This window comes from Pristis pectinata, chromosome 1 (genome assembly GCF_009764475.1).
Source record: "Pristis pectinata isolate sPriPec2 chromosome 1, sPriPec2.1.pri, whole genome shotgun sequence".
NCBI classification, from domain to species: domain Eukaryota; kingdom Metazoa; phylum Chordata; class Chondrichthyes; order Rhinopristiformes; family Pristidae; genus Pristis; species Pristis pectinata.
In genome coordinates, this window is record NC_067405.1 from 74,096,160 (window position 1) to 74,116,072 (window position 19,913).

The window sequence follows — 19,913 nt, forward strand, 5'->3', positions numbered from 1 at the left end:
GCAAATACTTCTGCCAGCTGATCAGCACAAGATCTGAGCACGCGGCCCGGGACACCATCTGGGCCAGGTGCTTTCCTTGTGTTCACTCTCGGGAAGACTGATCTTACATCCCTGGAAAAAAAGGACTGACTGTTTACCCTCTCATATCTTTATATACTTCTATCAGGTTGCCCCTCAGCCTCCGATGCTCCAGAGAAAGCAATCCAAGTTTGTCCAACCTCTCCTGATAGCTAATACTCTCTCATCCAGCCGGCATCCTGGTGAACCTCTTCCACACCCTCTCCAAAGCCTCCACATCCTTCCTGTAGTGTGGTGACCAGAACTGCACACAATACTCTGAATCTGGCCTAACTAAAATTGTATCCCGCTGCAACATGATTTTTATACTCAGTGCCCTGAAGGCCATATGCCTCCTTTAGCACCCTACCCACTTGTGTTGCCACTTTCAAGGAGCTATGGACTTGGACCCCAAGATCCCTCTGCATGTCAATGCTCCTAAGGGTTCTGCCATTTACTGTATACTTTCCTCTTGCATTTGACCTCCCAAAATGCAACATCACATTAAACTCCATCTGCCATTTCTCTGCCCATCATCCACATCTCCACCAATTTTCGTATTGTCTGCAAACTTGCTAATCAGACTACCTACATTTTCATTCAGATCTATCAATCGATTGATATAGATAGCTAGCTAGCTAGATAGATAGAGATATATAGACAGATATATATATATATATAGACAGTATATATATCTATCACAAATAACAGAGGTCCCAGCGCTGATCCTTGCAGAACACCACTGGACACAGACCTCCAGTCAGAATAACACCCCACCACCTCTACCCTCTGTCTTCTGTGACCAAGCCATCTTTCTATCCAGTTTACCAACTCACTGCGGATCCCATGTAACTTAAGCTTCTGGACCAGACTATCGTGAGGGACCTTGTCGAAAGCTGTAGCAAAATCCATGTAGACAGCGTCCACTGCCCCGCCCTCCTCGATCATCTTCGTTACCTCCTCAAAAGAAACTCAATCAAGTTTGTGAGACAGGACCTCCTCTACTAGCTGCGCCACTCAGCTGCCCAGCCTATCACTCTGCTCCCTGTTTTGTGGCATCTTTATTGGGAGGTCTTCAATCTTAGTGACACTACAGAGGAAATAATTGGAGCTTAGACGATGGACATAGGTTACTGATCTCGGTCATATCCATTGGTTGGAATGCAGATAGGCCAGAGGTCAAATCTCTGTTTCAGAGCAAGCGCTGAATGTTTAGACTCTCACACTGGTGCAGGATTGATAGAGGTGCGACCAGTCTTCAGGTGAGTTCAGTAAAGCTCCAGTAAAGTATCCCACAGCACAAGAGGAGTGGGAAAGTTCTTCCTACTGATATCCATCCTGTTATCAATACTCAATGAGACAGATCACTGGCCATTACCACAGTGGACACAGAGCTTGGAGAAGATGACACAGGCAGGAAGGGGGACTGGCTGCTCTCTTAGCAATGGATGGTCTTTCCCTCTGTCCTTGCCAAGTCTGCTTGGATTGTGCTGTTCAATTGCCTTCAGCGCAACGATTAGATGTTTGCTCAAAGCACGTTCTTTTCCAAGAAGCGTGACATCTGATGCCCTCATATCTGATGGTTTAGGATTCATTTATTTTTCAAAGGTTGCAAGAGCCTAAGGAACAATTTTTCTCCCTGGCTTTGTTTCCCAATTTCCGGCACATGTTTAAATGCTGTAAACCAAATTACAGTGCGGCACAGAAAACCTTTTTCCTCTCTCCGCCCCAAGCCCTGGGGAATTGGCTGATGACAGAAGCTTGAAGCAATGCAGTGAGAAGCAGGCCCTTAATTAGTGCGAGCAGCAGCCGGCGGGTGGGGGAGGGTGGGCAGACGGGGGTTGCTAGGCAACTGCATCAGCACCATGCACGGAGCAGTAATTGGCTGGGCTGCAGAACTGGCTGTGTGTTGGGACCTGCTTCAGCCTGCCTTGTCCTGTGGGGGGGATGAAGCCCTTCAATTAAATCAGCACACAGTCTGGCACCTCTCTGTCCTGACTGACAGCAGTGGACGGTTTGCTCCAGTATCATGGACTGGGCTGTTAGACCCTTTCACTTGAACCCCCTCACACTATGGGGAGATGTGTCTGCCTCTCTCCTTCCTTCTGTCTCTGCCTTTGCCAGCTTCTTCCTCCTCCTCGTATTCTCTCTCTATAGCTGCTTCCTTATCTCAAACACACCACCTCTCTCTGTCTCTCTGTCTCTCTGTCTCTCTGTCTCTCTGTCTCTCTGTCTCTCTGTCTCTCTGTCTCTCTGTCTCTCTGTCTCTCTCACGTGCTCCCGCTGCCCGCCCACCCCCCAGTCCTCTTCTCTCTCCCTACTTCCTCTCCCACTCCACCTCCCCTGCCTCTCTCCTCCTCCTCCCTTCCCCCCCACCCTCTGTTAATCCCACATCCTTTCAAACCCCTTCTTTCCCCCCCCCGTCACACCCCATGACTCTGCAGCCAGCTCTCCCTAAGACCAAACCAGTTAGTCTCCACCATAGCCTTGCAAATTCTTTCCTTTAAAGGACCTACCCACCTCCACCTTGAACTCCGCAGTTGAACCTGCCTCCTCTCCAGCCCTGACAGTTCATCCCTGCCATCAACGCCTGATTGGGTCAAAAAAACCTCTTCCTCACGTGACTTTTGATTGTTTTGCCAAGTGCCCTCATTTTTTTTTGTGTGTGTTCTTTGGCGGGTGGCTCCTCCCCCAGTGGGAGCAGTTTCCATCTGCTCTGTCTGTACCCCGAATGGTTTTACAAAGTTCCATCATGACTGCAGACAACCTTCCCTGCTCCCAGGTGAACAACCCCAGCTTTTCCTGTCTGCCCCCCAGAACTAAACCCTGCTGCCAGGTGACAGAGTGGTCGAAAGGATTCCACTGGGCTTCAAGTAGCCATCGTGTTAATGTGCTGTTGGTATTTGTTTATTACTGCCACATGTACCGAGATACAGTGAAAAGTTTTTGTTTGATGCCATCCAGGCAGATCATTCCATGCATAAGTACATTGAGGTAGTAAAAAGGAAAAACAGAATGCAGAATATTGTGTTAGTTATAGAGAGAGTGCAGTGCAGGTAGACAAATTAAGCGTAAGGGCTATGACGAGGTAGATTGGGAGATCAAGAGTTCATCCTTTAGTGTATGCGAGTCCATTCAAGAGTTTGATAACAGTGAGATAGAGGCTGTCCTTGAGTCTGGTGGTTCGTGCTCTCAGGCTTTTGTATCTTCTACCCGATGGAAGGGGGGAGAAGAGAGAATGTCTGGGGTGGGAGGGGTCCTTGATTATTATTGGCTGCTTTCCAGAGGCAGCGGGAAGTGTAGACAGATTCAGTGGAGGGGAGTCTGGTTTTTATGAGGGACTGGGCTGCGTTCAGAACTCTGCAATTTCTTGGGGTCTTGGGCAGAGCAGTTGCCATACCAAGCCGTGATGCATCTGGATAGGATGCTTTCTGTGGTGCATCTATAAAAATTGGTGAATTTCCTTAGCCTTCTGCCCCAGGATGTTGATGCTATCTAATGTTAATCGCAGGTGGTTAATCTCTGCTGAGTTGGAGATGGTCACTGCCTAGTCCATTAGTGGTGCCGATGTTACTTGTCACTTACAACCCAAGCCTGTATGTTGTCTTGGTCTTGCTACATGGAGGCATGGGACTGTTTGTTGAGGAGTTTTGAATGGAATTGAACACTGCAATCGTCAGAAAACATCCCACTTCTGACCTGCTGATGGAAGGAAGGTCATTGATGAAGCAGCTGGGGATGGTTGGGCCCAGGACACTATCCCCAGGAACTCCTGCAGAGATGTCCCAGGACTGGGACATGTGACCTCCAACAACCGCAACCTCTTTCCACTTGGAGTGTGACTTGAATTTCTGGGTCCCACACCAGGATCAGTGCGGGACCTCTGACTGTCGCCTAGATAGTGAGGAACTGCTTCTGGTGGTGGAGGTAGTCAGGGCAGGCTCGCTGGTGCCGGGACCCTTGGAAATGACTCTTGTCTCAGTCTCCTGCAGCACAGTTGGAGGTTTATTCCAGGAAATACTGGTGTTGGAATACATTCCACAGGAAGGAAAGCTGGGAAATTTTCAGGAGCTTTTCTGAAATTCGGCAGATCGGGTGTAACTTCAGTTAGGATGTTTTCACACAGAGGATTTATGAACGAACTGCCAGAGGAAGTGGTAGAGGTGGGAACAATTACGTTTAAAAGACATTTGGACAGGTGCATGGATAGGAAAGGTTTAGAGAGATATGAACCAAATGCGGGCATATGGGACCAGCTCAGCAAGGCACCTTGGTTGGCATGGGCGGGTTGGGTTTCCCCTGTTGTGTGACTTCATGACTAAATGCTAGCTCCATGTGCTTTAGGCCCGGAGCTGTACTCTGGTGCAGTGCACTGCAGGTCTAGGTCTGTATTCTAGTACAGTGTATTGTAGGCCTGGGACTCTGTTCTAGAACGGCATATTATAGTCCCGGGACTGTGTCCAGGTGCGGTGTACCGTCGCCTCAGGGACTGTGTCTCGGTGCGGTGTACCATTGCCCTGGGGACTGTGTTGTGATGGTATGAACTGTAGGCTGAGGGCTGTTATCTGTTGCAGTGTTGGGTCTGTATTCTGGTGTGTTGTAGTGTTAGTCCAGGTCTTGCGCATTGTACACTGCAGGCTCAGTGTGTATTCTGGTGCAGTGCACTGTAAGTGGCGACTGTGTTCTGGGGCAGTGTTCCAGAGGCCCCTGTCTTTATTGGGGTGCACTGCAGTGTCGGCCTGGGACTGTACTGTGGTGCTGTACACTGTACGACTGGGGCTGTGGGTCTGAGCCTGTCCTCTGTAGACCTGAGACCCTATCCTGCAGCAGAGTTCTGCCAGGCCAGGACTATGTGCTGATGCTGCAGGCACGGCACTGCGTTCTGATGCGGTGCATTTTTGGACCAGGATTGCAGTGTATGACTGCAGCTGTCTTGTGCTGCAGGCTCAGGACCGTGTGTGGGGCAGTGCACTGTAGCCTCTGGTCTGCATGTGAGCCTATGCACTGCAGCCCCAGGAATGCATGTGGGGCAGTATGCTGCATCCCTGGACAGTGCACTGTAGGCCCGGGACTGTGCTTGGGTCAGTGCACTGTACTTTGGGACTGTGTGTGGGGCAGTGCACTGTAGCCGGGACTGTACGCTGTGCGCAGCAGCTCCAGTGCTGTGTGCTGTAGCCTCTGGAGGGTGCGTGGGGCAGTGCACTGTACCCTGGGGTTGTGCTTGGGGCAGTGCACTGTAGCACTGGTCTGTGCCTGCTGCAGTGCACTGTCACCCGGGACTGTGTGGGGCAGTGCGCTGTAGTCCCGGGACTGTGCGTGTGGCTGTGCGCTGTAGTCCCGGGACTGTGCGTGGGGCTGTGCACTCTAGCCCCGGGACTGTGTCTGGTGCTATGGTCTCTCGATGTTGGGTGTAGCAGCCTGAATCTGTGGTGGGATTTGCACCCTGTTACCCCCCCCCCGGATAACCCACTGTCCCGGTTTGCCTCCCCTGCAGGTGAGAAGCCCTACAAGTGCTCCTGGGAAGGCTGTGAGTGGCGATTCGCACGGAGTGACGAGCTCACCCGACACTATCGGAAGCACACGGGAGCCAAGCCCTTCAAATGCAACCACTGCGACAGGTGAGGTGCGGCCATGGACATGCCTGGGAGCTGTGTGTCCACACGAGGCGCAGGCCGTCCCATCCTCAGCCTCCCTGGCGCCCCTTCTCTCCTAGCCTGCTGCTGGCAGCCTTCTCTCCTCCTCCCTCCCCCCGATCGCCCCACCCCTTTGCCCTCCTCGCTACCCTGCCCGTACTTGGAGCGGGATTGGCAGTGCTTGTGTGGTCTCAGCCAATCAGGTCGTAGGGAGATGCTGCAGGGAAACAGGCCCTTCAGCCCACTGAGTCTGTGCTGACCATCACCCACCCGTTTACACTGATCCCACATTAATCCCACTCTATTGGAACATAGAACAGCACAGGACAGGAACAGGCCCTTCGGCTCACCATGTCTGTGCCAACCATGATGTCAATTCATACTACATATCTGCCTGCACGTGGTCCATATCCACCTATTCCCAGCCGGTTTGTGTGCTTGTCTAAATGCCTCGTAAGTGTTGCGATCAAATCTGCTTCCACCACTTGTCCCCTGTGTTTCCCTCGACTCTCCCCAGATTCTAGCACTCACCCATGCACCAGGGACAGGTGAACTCGTCGGTGTGTCACCCTCTTTCCCCCCCCCCCCCCCTCACCCTCCCCCTCTCCCCTCTCCCTCACTGCTGTTGCAAACCTTGTGTGTTCTGGACTTCCCTGCACCACTTTTTACTGTGGCCCATTACTCATCATTCACCCTCTCGAAGACCCCAAACTCCTTTAAACCTTGTTCCCCCTCTTCTCGCCCTTCCCCTCTCCCGTTCCCTCTCCCCTTTCCCTGCCCTGTCCACCTGCCTCACTCCTCCTGCTCCATGTCCCCCCCTCCCCAACCCTCACATGCCCCTTTTCCTCTGCATCTACCTTCCATCCCCATCAGCCCTCGAAACCTGCTCTCCCTCCCTGGCGGCCCATGGACACTGTACGATGGGGTTGAGGGGAGATCCGTTGCCCCGACACCGGTGCCGTGTGTGTTTCCCATTAGCTGAGCCGAGGAAATGAAGCAGTGACTGTGGTTCACACTGTCAGGCTGCACTGTGTCCCCCCAGCTCCTGCCAACAACTGTGTGGTCTGCATTTAATTAGGACTGATAACTTAATAGGGTGTGGAGCTGGAGACGGGTCCCAGTGGGGGCAGGAGGGGCTGCAGGGACACTGCAGGCATGGTAGGGGACTTGGTTTGATCAGATGGCCCGCTGGCTGGTTGACTGGGGTCAGAGTGCCAGCTGGTGAGCAGTCACACACACACACCTGCCTGCAGGGCCATCTGCTCAACACACACACACTCCTGCCACCTGCACCCTGCCCACACACACTGTCCACATAGAGTCCTACCCTTCGTCTCTCTTCCCTGATCTCTCTGTGTCACCATCTCCCAGTCTAATGCTCACTCCACATCGTTTTGCATTCTTTCTCTCTCTTTTTCTCTCTGTATCTCACTCTCTCCCCCTCTCTCCCTCTCCCCCTCTCTTCTCTGCCCCCCTCACCCTGTGTATCTCTCTCTGTCACACACTCTCTCTCTCTCTCTCTCTCTCTCTCTCTCTCTCTCCCCTCTTTCCCCCCCCTTACTGTCTGCCCTCTTTCAAGACGCTGTGCACATACTACAAGGTGATGTTAGAAGTTCAGTGCTGAGGGAGAGCAGAAATGTACAAAGAAAATTAAAACTTTCATTTAATGCCCGAGTGACCTTTTGCTCAAAGCTGAATGTTAGTCTTTAATGTTTGGAAGCTCCAAAGAAATCTGGAGGGCTCCCAGTCTGACAGAGATGGGCACAAATGTATGCTCCACTTACTGTCCTGGGACAGTTCCGTACAACTCTCTGCAAAATTGGAATTCTGGAATGAAGTCCCGGGTGGAGAGTGGGTTAACATCACTGCCTCATTGGGGAAAGCTGGCCATCCTGTGGATGAATTGGGGGTGGGGGGCGCGCGTTGGTGGGAGCCAGCTGAAGAGTTTGCATTTTGATGCCACCAGCTTTCCTTCCTTTCTCAGGTGCTTCTCCCGATCGGATCACCTGGCCCTTCACATGAAGAGACACGTCTGAGTGGAGGGAACCCACAGGACACCATGGCATGACTGTTAGCGGGGGAAGGACCTCTTTGCGAAGAGCACAGACATGTGGTTGCCTTATTGCCATGTTGCAGTGAGCATGTGTGCATACACACCCGCGCGCGCACTCTTATCTCCAGATGCAAACACAACACACTCTTTATCTCTTGGCCTTGCCTTACCCAGTCGATTAGACACTGCCAAACAACTGCTGATATACATTGCATTTGGATTTCTGTTGCCATGGAAACCAAAGGGGATTACAAACTTGACACCACTTTCCAAGCCTTTGCAGTGTGAACGCGTATATCACCTGGCCTTCTAACTGTGGATTCCAACACTCTGTTCTGCTCCGAATACAAACCGGCCAATGACGGGCCTCCGAAGACTGATTGGCAGGAGTTGCAAGAGGGATCGGTGGTGGTGGGGGTCAGTGTCGTGTGACCGGGGTGCCAACAGGTCTGCCTGGTGCCAACCCCTTGTGGACTGCTTTGTAACCATCGGGACTGGGATGGGACGGGACTGCACAGAGTATCCTGCCTGTGTCCCTTAGGAAGAGGGACATCTTCACGGTGGAGTTTGGACGAGGTGCCTAAAGGTTGCTGAATGGGCCCTGCCCCTCTTTTTCTTGCCCCTTTCTCACCGCACACAGTAGGTAGGTGGTCGCTGGTGTCGTCCTGAACCAGCCGCGCCTTCCCTGATGCACCTCCCGTAACTCTCGGCTGAGCCGGGCTCTAACAGCAAGTTGATGGACAGCTAGCTTGGACCAATCCAACGGATCGAGGGGAGGGGTTGCTGAAAACACCCGTAGCAATGCTTAATTAACCTTGTGGATTAGGGGCCTATTTTCATGATAACTCTAAAGGGTATTGCCCCCAACACCTGCCCCCCCCTTCCCTTTAAGTAGCCTAACACTCCTTCCCCTTCTGATGCTGCAGAGCTTGGTTAATGTGCCGACACATCCAACCAGTCTCCTTTCCCTGGCCTCGTTGCCCTGTCCGGAGGAAGTGAGGTTGCTGACTTGGTTTCTAATGGCAACAGCGTGCCAATCTGAGCCCCACCCCCCCCCCACCCCCACCCACACCCCCTTTCAGCTGCCTGCCTTGTCTGCACCTGGTGCACAGCTCAAGGTCACCCAGGCAAACCAAAGATCGGGACAGACATCCAGCGCTGAGGAACGCCAGTCCTTTCTCCCAGCCCCACCTCCAGTTGCTTTCCCGATTTCGTTTACTGACCTAACCACAGATTTTCACGGCACTGCTGGAACCAGGGGCGTGTTTGGCACCTGCTGGTCCTGACGCTGCGAGTGCGGAAGGGAACACAGTGACTCCCAGTCTACCTCTGGGTCTTTGACGCCTGTCCAAACCTCTCACCATTTGGCTTCCGATGACCTTGGTCACGAAACACCTGGCAACAGGATAGACCTGTTGCAATTGACATTGGAGGGATAGCGTGCTGTGATCACAGTGTCTGGCAGAAGGGGTGAGGGGAGGGGGGGAAGGAACGGCTTTCAGGGAGATGCCTAGCACTGAGCTCAAAATTCGTGCTTGCAGCATGTAAAGTATTGGACACTGGCTTGTCAGAACCTCTTGTCAGCTCTCGGTCCAACCCAACTGCCCCAACCCCGGTAGCTGGTGAAGAGGAGAATTCCACGGGCAAGCATCCTTCCTCCCAGTTAATGGACCAGAATTATGTCACCACCCCACACTAACCTGGAAAGAGAGTGTGGAGTTACTGAACGAGTAAAGGGATGTATATCAAAATTAAGGTACCTGTGCAATGTAACATGAATTAAACAGGAAAGCCTTTTCCGTCCTCTGCTCTCTTAGGCCTGCCTGTATCTGGGCTACCAGAGGAAATTCTTGTTATCTGCTGGGTTTTTCATTCAAAGCCCCAAAATCAAAAACTAGATAGGCACCATGGGTCGTGGGCAGTTTACCACAGCGGGACTCTCCTCAGCCCAGCACCCCGCACTTGCTCGGTGACACCAGTGAGAGTCCGCACCGGCCCCGACTCGCTGGGATTTGTGCCTTAACTAGATCCTGGTCCCAGACCACTGCCCCTCAACCTCCGAGGCACCAACCTGCCTGCACCACAAGACCTTGGTCTGGTCCCCTTCCAGCTCTTCGGGAGGACTCAACCACTCTCAGCACAGCCAGCTGCTCACCATGACGGTCAGTTAGGGACGCACACCTTGGGAATGCCAGCCTGGTCTACCTTCACCGACCCTTCTTAACCTGTCCCATTCTTAGTGGCTTTATTTGTTATGGGTGTTCTGGGAGGGGAGGAGAGGGGGCCTCTTTCAATGTAGAGGGGGAGAAAAAAACACAACACAGGCAGTTTTTTATTTTTAATTTACACTTTATTAGCCCTTTGGAGGCATGGACCATGCTGAATAAATCTAAACAGGCTAGTTTTATTTGTTTTAAAACTATCACTTTGTTTTACTGAACAATGATTGGAACTGTTTCCTGGACATTTTCAGCAGCCCAAAAATCCAAACTCCAGTGTTTATTATATTGTAGAGATTAAATATTTATTGTGCTTCCTCTCTCCCTCATGTTACCTCCAAGTCTTATTCTGTGTGTTTCTTTTCCCTCTGTACTTTATTCTGCCAAAACATTACCCAAGATGTCACTTGGATGGGTGAAGGTTGTCCTTGTGCTAACAGCTAGGTCTTTGTCAGAGGTGATTTATAGTCACTGCAAGTTTGGAAATGGAGGATTTGGTTTGTTTGTTGTACACCTCTCATTGTCCTGCTTCCCAACCCACTCAAACCCCGTCCCTCTTGTACCTGGGAGTGAGTCAATTTTTTTTCCTTTGGACATCAACCCAGTCCGTGAACAGGATGGATCCAGGAACTGTTAATCCAAGATTTTGATTGCAGAACTTGGATGTCAAACAGTCAGTCCAAATTGGTAGAGCTACCACTTTAAAAATGCCCAATCAGATCAATTGGATTTCAGTTGCCATGATAACCAGCTAAAGTGGTGACTGGTGATGTTCCTCTCCCGTGCATTACCAGTCGATTGTATTTGCATAAGTTCTGACCTTATTGCTCATCTGCATCTGTGCATCAACTATGTCAATAGACAGCCTGCCTTGCTGGTAAAGTGGGAGTTGGTGCACGGTGACACTGTTGAGTGGTAATATCTTAAGCGGAATTGCTAGTGCATTTCTGGGCATTAGCCACTGGGGACTTGCATCTCGATTTTTTGCAGCAGCCTTTTATTCCCAGGGGCGAGTGACAGTCACGGCTGTTATGTACTGTCGTATCTTCTTGGCTTTCCTGGTTCCAAAAATGCCAATTGTGCCGGAATGTTCTCTGCCTTGTTACAAGCTGTCCGTTACAGATGCCCTGTTACTGATGGTACTTTCCCCTCCCTCAGTCCCTGGCTCCCAAGTCTTGGTATTTGGCTATTGCTGATGGTTAACCTTGCAGTGAAGCCAACGTGACCCTGTGACGTTGGAGGAGGGGAGTGGTTCAACCCATCACCATGACTATCCAGCCCTTCCCCACCCCAACACCACACTCATTTCCCCAGCCCCTTCTGAGGACACCTGGGCTGCTGTCTGCCCCTCTGCTGCAGCCTGCACAACATGTAGCAGAGTTTTCAAGGTACTGCAAGCCCCAGTTATATTGGGTCTGCCCTCGACCTTCATGACACATTCCACCGCCGGAGCCTCCCTGTTGGAGCACAGGTTTGCCTTTCGTTAACGTAGATGGACGCTGGTCGTACAGAAGTCCCAAGGTGCCAGAATGCCCTCTGCTCCCTCACTGTCACTGGCACGTCCCCTCCCCTCCTCCATTACTTGGCATCCCAGCAAATCCTTGCCTCCATTGCAGGGCCCAGGCCAAGGCCCTGGGCTTTGAGACAAGGAGATCAGTCCACCGATCCCGAGGGCTACCGTTCCCTGGTGACCAGCTCCCACTATAGCAACAAGGTAGATCTTGGTCACTCGCGATGACCTCTGATTCCCCCAGCTCGGGTCCTGTACCGGTTGTCATGTGACCACCAAATATCCCACTCCCGCCATTGGCCACTTGACTCGCCCATCTTCACTGTGCACCCGCTCTGCTAGCCAGTAAACAGACACTGGTTTCTGGAACGAGCCAGATTATTCCTTGCCTCTGTTGAGCATCTTATCCAACTCTCACTCATTACCCAATATCGTGCAATGAAAAATTCCAAAGAAAGTTAACTTTTTAATACCCCTATGACTTCTCTCCCAGATATTTGCATGCGACAGCCTCCCATTCCCGCAGACTGCTGGAGAGTCCTTGGGCTTCACGCCTGGACTTACTCCCACAGGGCAAGGCTCTGGTTTCAATAGTAGGGAAGGGCACCTCCTCCCTTGTGTTGGAGGACAGGGTGGGGCGGTGAGTGGCAAACGAGGGAATTAACCCTCCTTTTCTCTGGGTCCCAGTAGCCCAGCCTGCCAGCAGTATGGCACAAAGATGGGAGAGCGACCTACATCAAACGCTGGCCAGGGTCAAGCGTAAACCTCTATTAAATATAATGTTCAAAATAGCAAGCTTGTTAATTGAGAGCAACTATTATATTCATGTGTAAACACTGATCCTACCCCTCGTGTCTCTGCCCTCTCAAATTTCCTGCCTTTGAACTATAACAACAAAGCCTAGTATGTACCCTATTGGAGACTTTATTGGAATTGTGTCGGCCAAACTCCAGCTGAAAATATGTCTCCTGTGTTTTGGTGCATAATTCTTGAAGGCCAGTATAAGGCACTACATTATCATTGAGGGATCAAGTATAACCATGTCTTTCAGCTGTTTAATTGTGTTTTTATTATTGGTATGGGATCAGGGTCAGTTCTATACAGGGTACATACTCCACTCTGACTCCTGCCCCTGTATGTTTTCTGTTTCACTGTCCTGTTACTTTAATTTAGGTTATTTATTTTGTGCGTGTATGTGTTCGCATTGGAGGGTTGAGGCATCAGTTTGGAGATCTAGTTACCTGCAATTTGGCAGAGTTGCTTTATCGTGAAGCAATTCTATCTTTCGAAGTCTGGTTGAGTGTGCACGTAAAGTGTGGAAATGCTGTACTGCTCACACCAGCACCTGAGGGGTTAATCTTCAGTTCCTGGAAAATCTAGGCAATCCCAGGGGATCGGTAACTCTATCCGGTGATGATGGAGGAAGTTGGAGGTGTAGAGCTCTTCGTATGTCTGCCATGCCTGCCCCCACCTGTTTCCTTGGTAACACTCCCCTACCATATCGCACACTCCACATACAGCAGCTGAAATAATTAGAGTTTGGAAGGAAGTTGGTCAGGGGTAGGGTGCCGGTGGGGTTGGAGAGATTGGGTTGTAATTGTAATATTCACTGTCTGGGATTCTCCTTATGACAGGGAATCCAGTGCCATTCCAGGAGGCTTCTCAAGTGCCAGCACACAATTGCTAACTCCACCCTCCTTCACTTCCACCAACACTGCCCAACATGATGCTCTGGGTATTCTATTTTTGGATATGTGCATATTTCAGTGGTGACATTCTGGACCTCAAACATAAAAGAGCTAGATGTGAAAATCTGGCTCATCTGCCAGAAACTCTCGTTAGGACAAGAAGATGTGTAGGGTGGATTAAAGGGAGGGACATATATTTGGGAATCCATATCGGACTCGAGAGGGTGTAAATGATTGGATATCGAATGAGGAAGATGCCATTACTCAGGCCATCTTGGAGTTCCACATACCTGCCCCTGAAAATTTTCTTTTGTGTTTCGTTTCTTTTGTTCTTTCTCTTCCTTTTTTCTTTTTGTTTTGTTCTTTTCTGTTCCGCTGTTTGTCAGTTTTACTGTACAAAGAGTCTTAAGGAAAAATATTCTTTGTATTATATGATGGTAGTACGTTAATGTTACAAAATTATTAACAGAAGAAAAATTTATTTTTGTTACTGGTCTGTTTCCTAATTCTTTTTTAAATTGGTATTGTAAGATATCTATGCAAAATTTGTTATGTGGAGCATTTTTATTTAAGAATGTAATATGTGTAGAATACAGTAGAATATGCTCGGCCTGAGATATATGGCTTGTGTCCTTTTTTTATTTTGATGTGTGCAATTTATGAACACGTAATTAAAAAAAATGCAAACAATGTTTAAAGTTTCTATTGAAATTCCTGTCAATTCTTCCTCTAATTCTCGATACAGGGAGCCTTGACATCTAAGTAACATGGTGAAGAAGTTAATATAGAGAATGCCCATTCAAAAAAAACCTCCATGTAAAAGCAAGAGCTGGTCAATCAGCCCCTTAAGCCTATTCCACCACTCAGATTAACTGTAGTTGATCTTCACTGTAGATTTATCTATCAGCTGCTGTTTTGTAACTGCAATGATGTTCAGTGGATGCTAACTTTGGAAGTACAGGTGTTAGTATGTTGCATGTTTAACTGACACAATGGAGAGGAATTTGTCTATGACTACTGAGTGATAGGCTGGTGAAGAGTGGTCATAATAATGCAGTCCTCAAGGGTGACACCCGAGAGAGTTCACAGCGATCGCTAAACTCTGCTCTCATAGATAAGAAGGGGAAATAATGGGTCTTAGTGCTAATTGTCAGGTTATGAGACCTCTACAAAAGCAAAGCTGCTCCTCTGTGTTTTTCTCTGCAACAGAGGACTGTGCAGAGATGCAGCCACTGTGCACACACTGATACTCGGACCACCACAGTACCTCGTGTTACTCTAGTGATATTCCCAAATGTGAAACTTCTGAGCTGAACCAGGGCTTGTGGTGTAGGTAGCTGACCACATCACATAACTTGCTCAGAACACTTGCTTCAGATTCTTCTTCTGTCCCCAGCAAGTGACAGGGCCACAATGTGAGTGGAAAGAGACTCAGCAGTCATCAGTAAAGAGCCAAACATATGAGGTTGAGGATTAATGTCACACACAAATGCCAAAGACCATCACCAACAAAAGAGAGTCTATCCACCCTTGACGTTCAATGGCACTACTCTCATCATTTACCAGAAACTCAACTGGACCAGCCAATAAATACTGTGTTGGCCAGAGTAGGTCAAAGGCTGGGTACCCTGTGGTGAGTGACTCACTTCCCGACATTCCTGAGCCTGTCCACCACCTACAAGGCACACTAGGGGTGTGATGGATCACTCTCCACTTGCATGGATGAGTGTAGCTCCACCAAGCTTGTGGCCATCCAGGATGAAGCAGGATCCCACCCAGTGCTCAAAATGTTCATCCCTTCCATCACTAGCAAATAGTGGCTGCTGTGTCCACTAAATGCACTGTCGTTACTCCCACCACCTCCTCAGCTCCTCCCAAGCCCACCCCCTCTACCACCCAAGAAGGACAACGGCAGCAGGTACCTGGGAGCACCACCACTGGCAGGATCCCCTCCAAGTCTCACACCACCCTGATTGGGGGAAAAAAACTATTGGTGTTCCTTCTTGGTCACTGGGTCTAAATCTTTGAGCTCCCTCCCCAAAAGCATTGAGGGAGAACCTTCAACAGAAGAGCCGCAGTGGTTCAAGGCAGCTCAGCACCATCTTCCCGAGGGCAATTAGATGCTGGCTGATTACCAACTCTTGTAAATTAGAGCGTGACACATCTGAGGATTGGAGATGGGAAGTGGCCACACAAAAGATGGGGGAGCGAAGGGGAAAGAAATATTTTGACCATTACTGCCTCTAGGATCTTGCATTAACTGGTGTTTTTGCCTCAAAATGAATTCTTTTGCATTTATTTGTAAAGTCATCATTACCTAAATCCCTCCAGCTGGAAATGACATTCCTGATTTACTCTTCCAAATGTGTTATTTGTGTTCTTTCTGCCACAGGTCACACCCAGGTTCCGACTCTGCAGGCTGGAGATGAGTGATTTAACCAGAGGAGCCAATTGTCATTCCTGGCTGAGCTGTACCTCGGCTACTTTAGAGCTGGTGTCTAGACAGAAAGATTCAATTACCATGCTTTATCTCATTCTCAAGCGCATTTACTGAATATCCAATGGGTTTTATTGGAAACTGCTGTTCCTTGTTGCTGTTCAATGAAGGCTGGGGGTGGGGAGGAGCCAGAAATTGGGAGAGGGGGATTCAGCCCACTGATTCTGACCCGGATACCCAAATGCAAGAATGGAGCATCACAGGACACAGCACGCAACTTTCTAAGTGTCTCTAGACAGCTCTAACCTTCTGAGGATTCCTCAGACTCATCCACCCCCAATTCTGAATCTTCACCCGTAGCAATGACACAAGGCAGCAGGCATACTGTGTCGCATTTCCACCCTGGGTGGCATTCTAGCTGGGCACAATGCTGCCTCCTGGCTGGTTCCCTTCCCCTTCCCAACCCTGGCTCCAGGGAGAAGGACCTCACGAGGAGAAACCAGAGTCTCAGAACAAGGGGGGATTGATCTTGAAAGTAGAGCCAGGCCGAACCAGTGTTGGATCATCTTCAGGGAGATGGGGTGGTGGTGGTGGTGGTGGTGGGGCGTACTCCTGGAGCCTGTCTCCTCTAAAGGCAGGGTCACTGGTAGTTCCAGGGCAGATTCTTCTGTGGGGTGGCGAAGGTTAGTGAAGGAAGGCAGGTAAACGGTGTTCCAACAAGGCCAGCTGGACTGGTGAACAGGCCCAAAGGGTGAGCGGCCCACTCCCATTTGTATCCTCTCTGGTGAATTCACCCTGAGGTCCGGTTGTGGCTGGTGCCAGAGACTGTGTGCTGGGTGCTGGTTCAGCAGTTTGAGGGTACAGGAGTGCTCCTGAAACCCCCACTGTCCTTCAGTCTTTTGCTGGGGCTGGGCTGCCTGACTCCAGCCTGCGAAGCCCACAATATCTGTCAGGTCACCCGTGAAAGACCACTTAGTCCTCAGACAGGGGTGGGTCAAGACTGGGGAATTGGTTTATTATTATTGTCACTTGTACCGAGGTACAGTGAAAAGCTTGTCTTACAAAACGATCATACAGGTCAAGTCATTACACAGTGCAGTTACATTGAGTTAGTACAGAGTGCATTGATGTAGTACAGGTAAAAACAGTAGCAGTACAAAGTAAAGAGTCAGAGCTACAGAGAAAGTGCAGTGCAATAAGGTGAAAGGTCACAACAAGGTAGATCGTGAGGTCATAGTCCATCTCATTGTATAAGGGAACCGTTCAATCGTCTTATCACAGTGGGGTAGAAGCTGTCCTTAAGTCTGGTGGTCCGTGCCCTCAGGCACCTGGATCTTCTACTCGATGGAAGAAGAGAGAATGTCCAGGGTGGGTGGGGTCTTTGATTATGCTGGCTGCGACACCAAAACAATGAGAGGTAAAGACAGAGTCCAAGGAGGCGAGGCTGGTGTCCGTGATGCGCTGGGCTGTGTCCACAACTCTCTGCAGCTTCTTGTGGTCCTGGGCAGAGCAGTTGCCATACCAAGCCATGATACATCCAGATAGGATGCTTTCTATGGTGCACCTGTAAAAGTTGGTGAGAGTCAAAGGGGACAAACCAAATTTCTTTAGCCTCCTGAGGAAGTAGAGGCACTGGTGAGCTTTCTTGGCTGTGGCATCTACGTGATTTGACCAGGAAGGGCTGTTGGTGATGTTCACTCCCAGGAACTTGAAGCTCTCAACCTTCTCGACCTCAGCACCATTGATGTAGACAGGTGCATGTACACCGCCCCCATTCCTGAAGTCAATGACCAACTCTTTTGTTGACATTGAGGGAAAGGTTGTTGTCATGACACCATTCCACTAAGCTCTCTATTTCCTTCCTGTACTCTGACTCATCGCTGTTTGAGATACGGCCTACAACGGCGGTATCATCTGCAAACTTGTAGATGGAGTTAGAGCAGAATCTGGCCACGCAAGATTAGATTGGGGGTGGATCAGACCAGGGATTGGATTGGACTGGGGGTGGATCAGAATGGGGCAGCTCTTTACCAATAAATGCTCTAAGCCTCAGCAGCATGGGGCTTTAAAGGGTGAATAACCAGGGGAGTACAGATAGCACGGGAAGCACTGCCCACCTCTCACTGCGTGACCTCACTGCAGAGCCTGGTGGCTCAGTCCAAGCCCACTGGGATCTGAATGAAGGTGTTAGATATCCTGAGTATTAGAGTCATAGAGTCAAACAACAAACAGGCCTTTCAGCCCACCAAGTACATGCTGAACATCAAGTACCTTTCTCTTCTAATCCCATTTATCAGCACTATGTATGCAGCCTGCTGTGCCTTGGCAATTCAAGTCCTCATCTAGATACTACTTGCATGTTGTGAGAGTACCTGCCTCCACCACTCTTTCAGACGGTGCGTTCCAGATTGCAACCACCCTCTGGGTGAAAAAAATTTTCCTCAGGTTCCTTCTAAACCTCCTACTCCTTAACTTAAACCCATGCCTTTGCTATGGGAAAAGTTTCGTGATATCTACCTTTTTTCTGCCCCTCATAATTTTGTGTACCTCTGTCAGGTCCTCCCTTGGCCTCCTCTGCTCCAAGGAAAACAATGCTATCCGGTCTCTCCACATAACTGAAACACTCCATCCCAGACAATATCCTGATGAAGCCCCCTCTGCACCTTCTCCAGTGCATTCTTGCCTTTTCTATTGTGTAGAAACCAAAGCTCTTCATAATATTCCAGTTGTGGCCTAATCAGCATTTTATAAAGTTGTACCATAACCTTCCTGCTCTTATATTCTGACCCTTGGCTAATGAAGGCCAGTATCCCATAGATCTCCTTCATCACCCTATCTGCCCGTGCTATAGCTTCAGGGATCCTTGAACCTGTACACCAATGTCTCTCTCTTCCTCAATACTCCCTAGAGCCCTACCATTCATTGTGTATTGCCCACCATATTAGTCCTCCCAAAATGCATCACCTCACACTTATCAAAATCAAATTCCAGCTGCTACTGCTCTGTCTGTTTTACCAACTGATCAATGTTATCTTCTAGCATAATACTATCTTCCTCACTATCAACACCATTGATGGTCATGTCATCTGTAAACTTACTAAACGTGCTCCCTACATTCATATCCAAATTGTTAATGTATGTAACAAACAGTAAAGGTCCTAGCAGTGATCTGTGGTACACCACTGGTCATAGGCTTCCACAGACAAAAACAGATCTCCTCCATCACCCTGTGTCTCCTATTATCCAGTCAGTTTTGGATCCAAATTGCCAACTTGCCCTGGGCTGCAATCTTTAAGACCAGTCTCCCGTGTAGGACCTTGTCAAAGGCCTTACTGAAGTCTGTGTAGACAACATTAACCATACTGCCCTCATCAATACATTTTGTTATCTCTTGGAAAAAATTCAAATTGGTCACAGAGGATCTTCCCCTAACAAAGCAGTGCTGAATATCTTTGATTAATCCCTGTATTTCCAAGCGGAGATTAATCTTGTCCATCAAATTTCTTTCCAGTAACTTCCACTGATTTTAGATTCGCTGGCCTGTAATTATTTGGCTTATTCCTGCTGGCATTCTTGAATAAAGGTACCATGTTTATCGTCCTCCAGTCATTTGGTACCTCACCAGTGGTCAGTGATGAACAGTCCATGTTCCAAGCCACACTAGCAATGCCCCCCAACTCTCTCTCCGCTACATTGACGACTGCATTGATGCTGCTTCCTGCACCCGTGCTGAGCTCATCAATTTCATCAACTTTGCCTCCAACTGCCACCCTGCCCTCAGATTCACTTGGTCCATCTACAACACCTCTCTCCCCTTTCTGGATCTCTCTGTCTCCATCTCCAGGTTAACCACAAATATCTACAAACCCACTGACTCCCACAGTTACCTTGACTACACTTCTTCCCACTCTGTCACTTGTAAGGACGCCATCCCCTTCTCCCAGTTCCTCCGCCTCAGCCACATCTGTTCCCACGATGAGGCTTTCCACTCCAGGACATCCGAGATGTCCTCCTTTTTCAGTAACTGGGGTTTCCCTTCCATCACCATCAATGCTGCCCTCACCCACATCTCCTCCACTTCCCGCACGTCTGCCCTCACCCTCTCCCCCCGCCGACGTAACAGGGACAGGGTTCCCCTTGTCCTCACCTACCACCCCATGAGCCTCCGCATCCAACACGTCATTCTCCGCAACTTCCGCCACCTCCGACAGGATCCTACCACCAGACACATCTTCCCCTCAGCACCCTCTCCGCTTTCTGAAGGGAGCACTCTCTCCGTGACTCCCATGTCCACTTGTCCCTCCCCACTGATAACT

At 49.7% G+C, this 19,913-nt stretch overlaps 1 protein-coding gene across 1 annotated transcript in view; it reads left to right on the plus strand.

The window, feature by feature from the left end:
• LOC127575412 (Krueppel-like factor 7) overlaps positions 1-13,807 on the plus strand; it is a 64,228-nt gene extending 50,421 nt beyond the window's left edge. Inside the window, exons 3-4 of the mRNA XM_052025266.1 lie at positions 5,552-5,675; positions 7,675-13,807. Coding sequence (XP_051881226.1) covers positions 5,552-5,675; positions 7,675-7,726 — 176 coding nt within the window. The 3' untranslated portion in view covers positions 7,727-13,807. The remainder of the gene's footprint in view (positions 1-5,551; positions 5,676-7,674) is intronic.
• Positions 13,808-19,913: the final 6,106 nt, after the last annotated feature.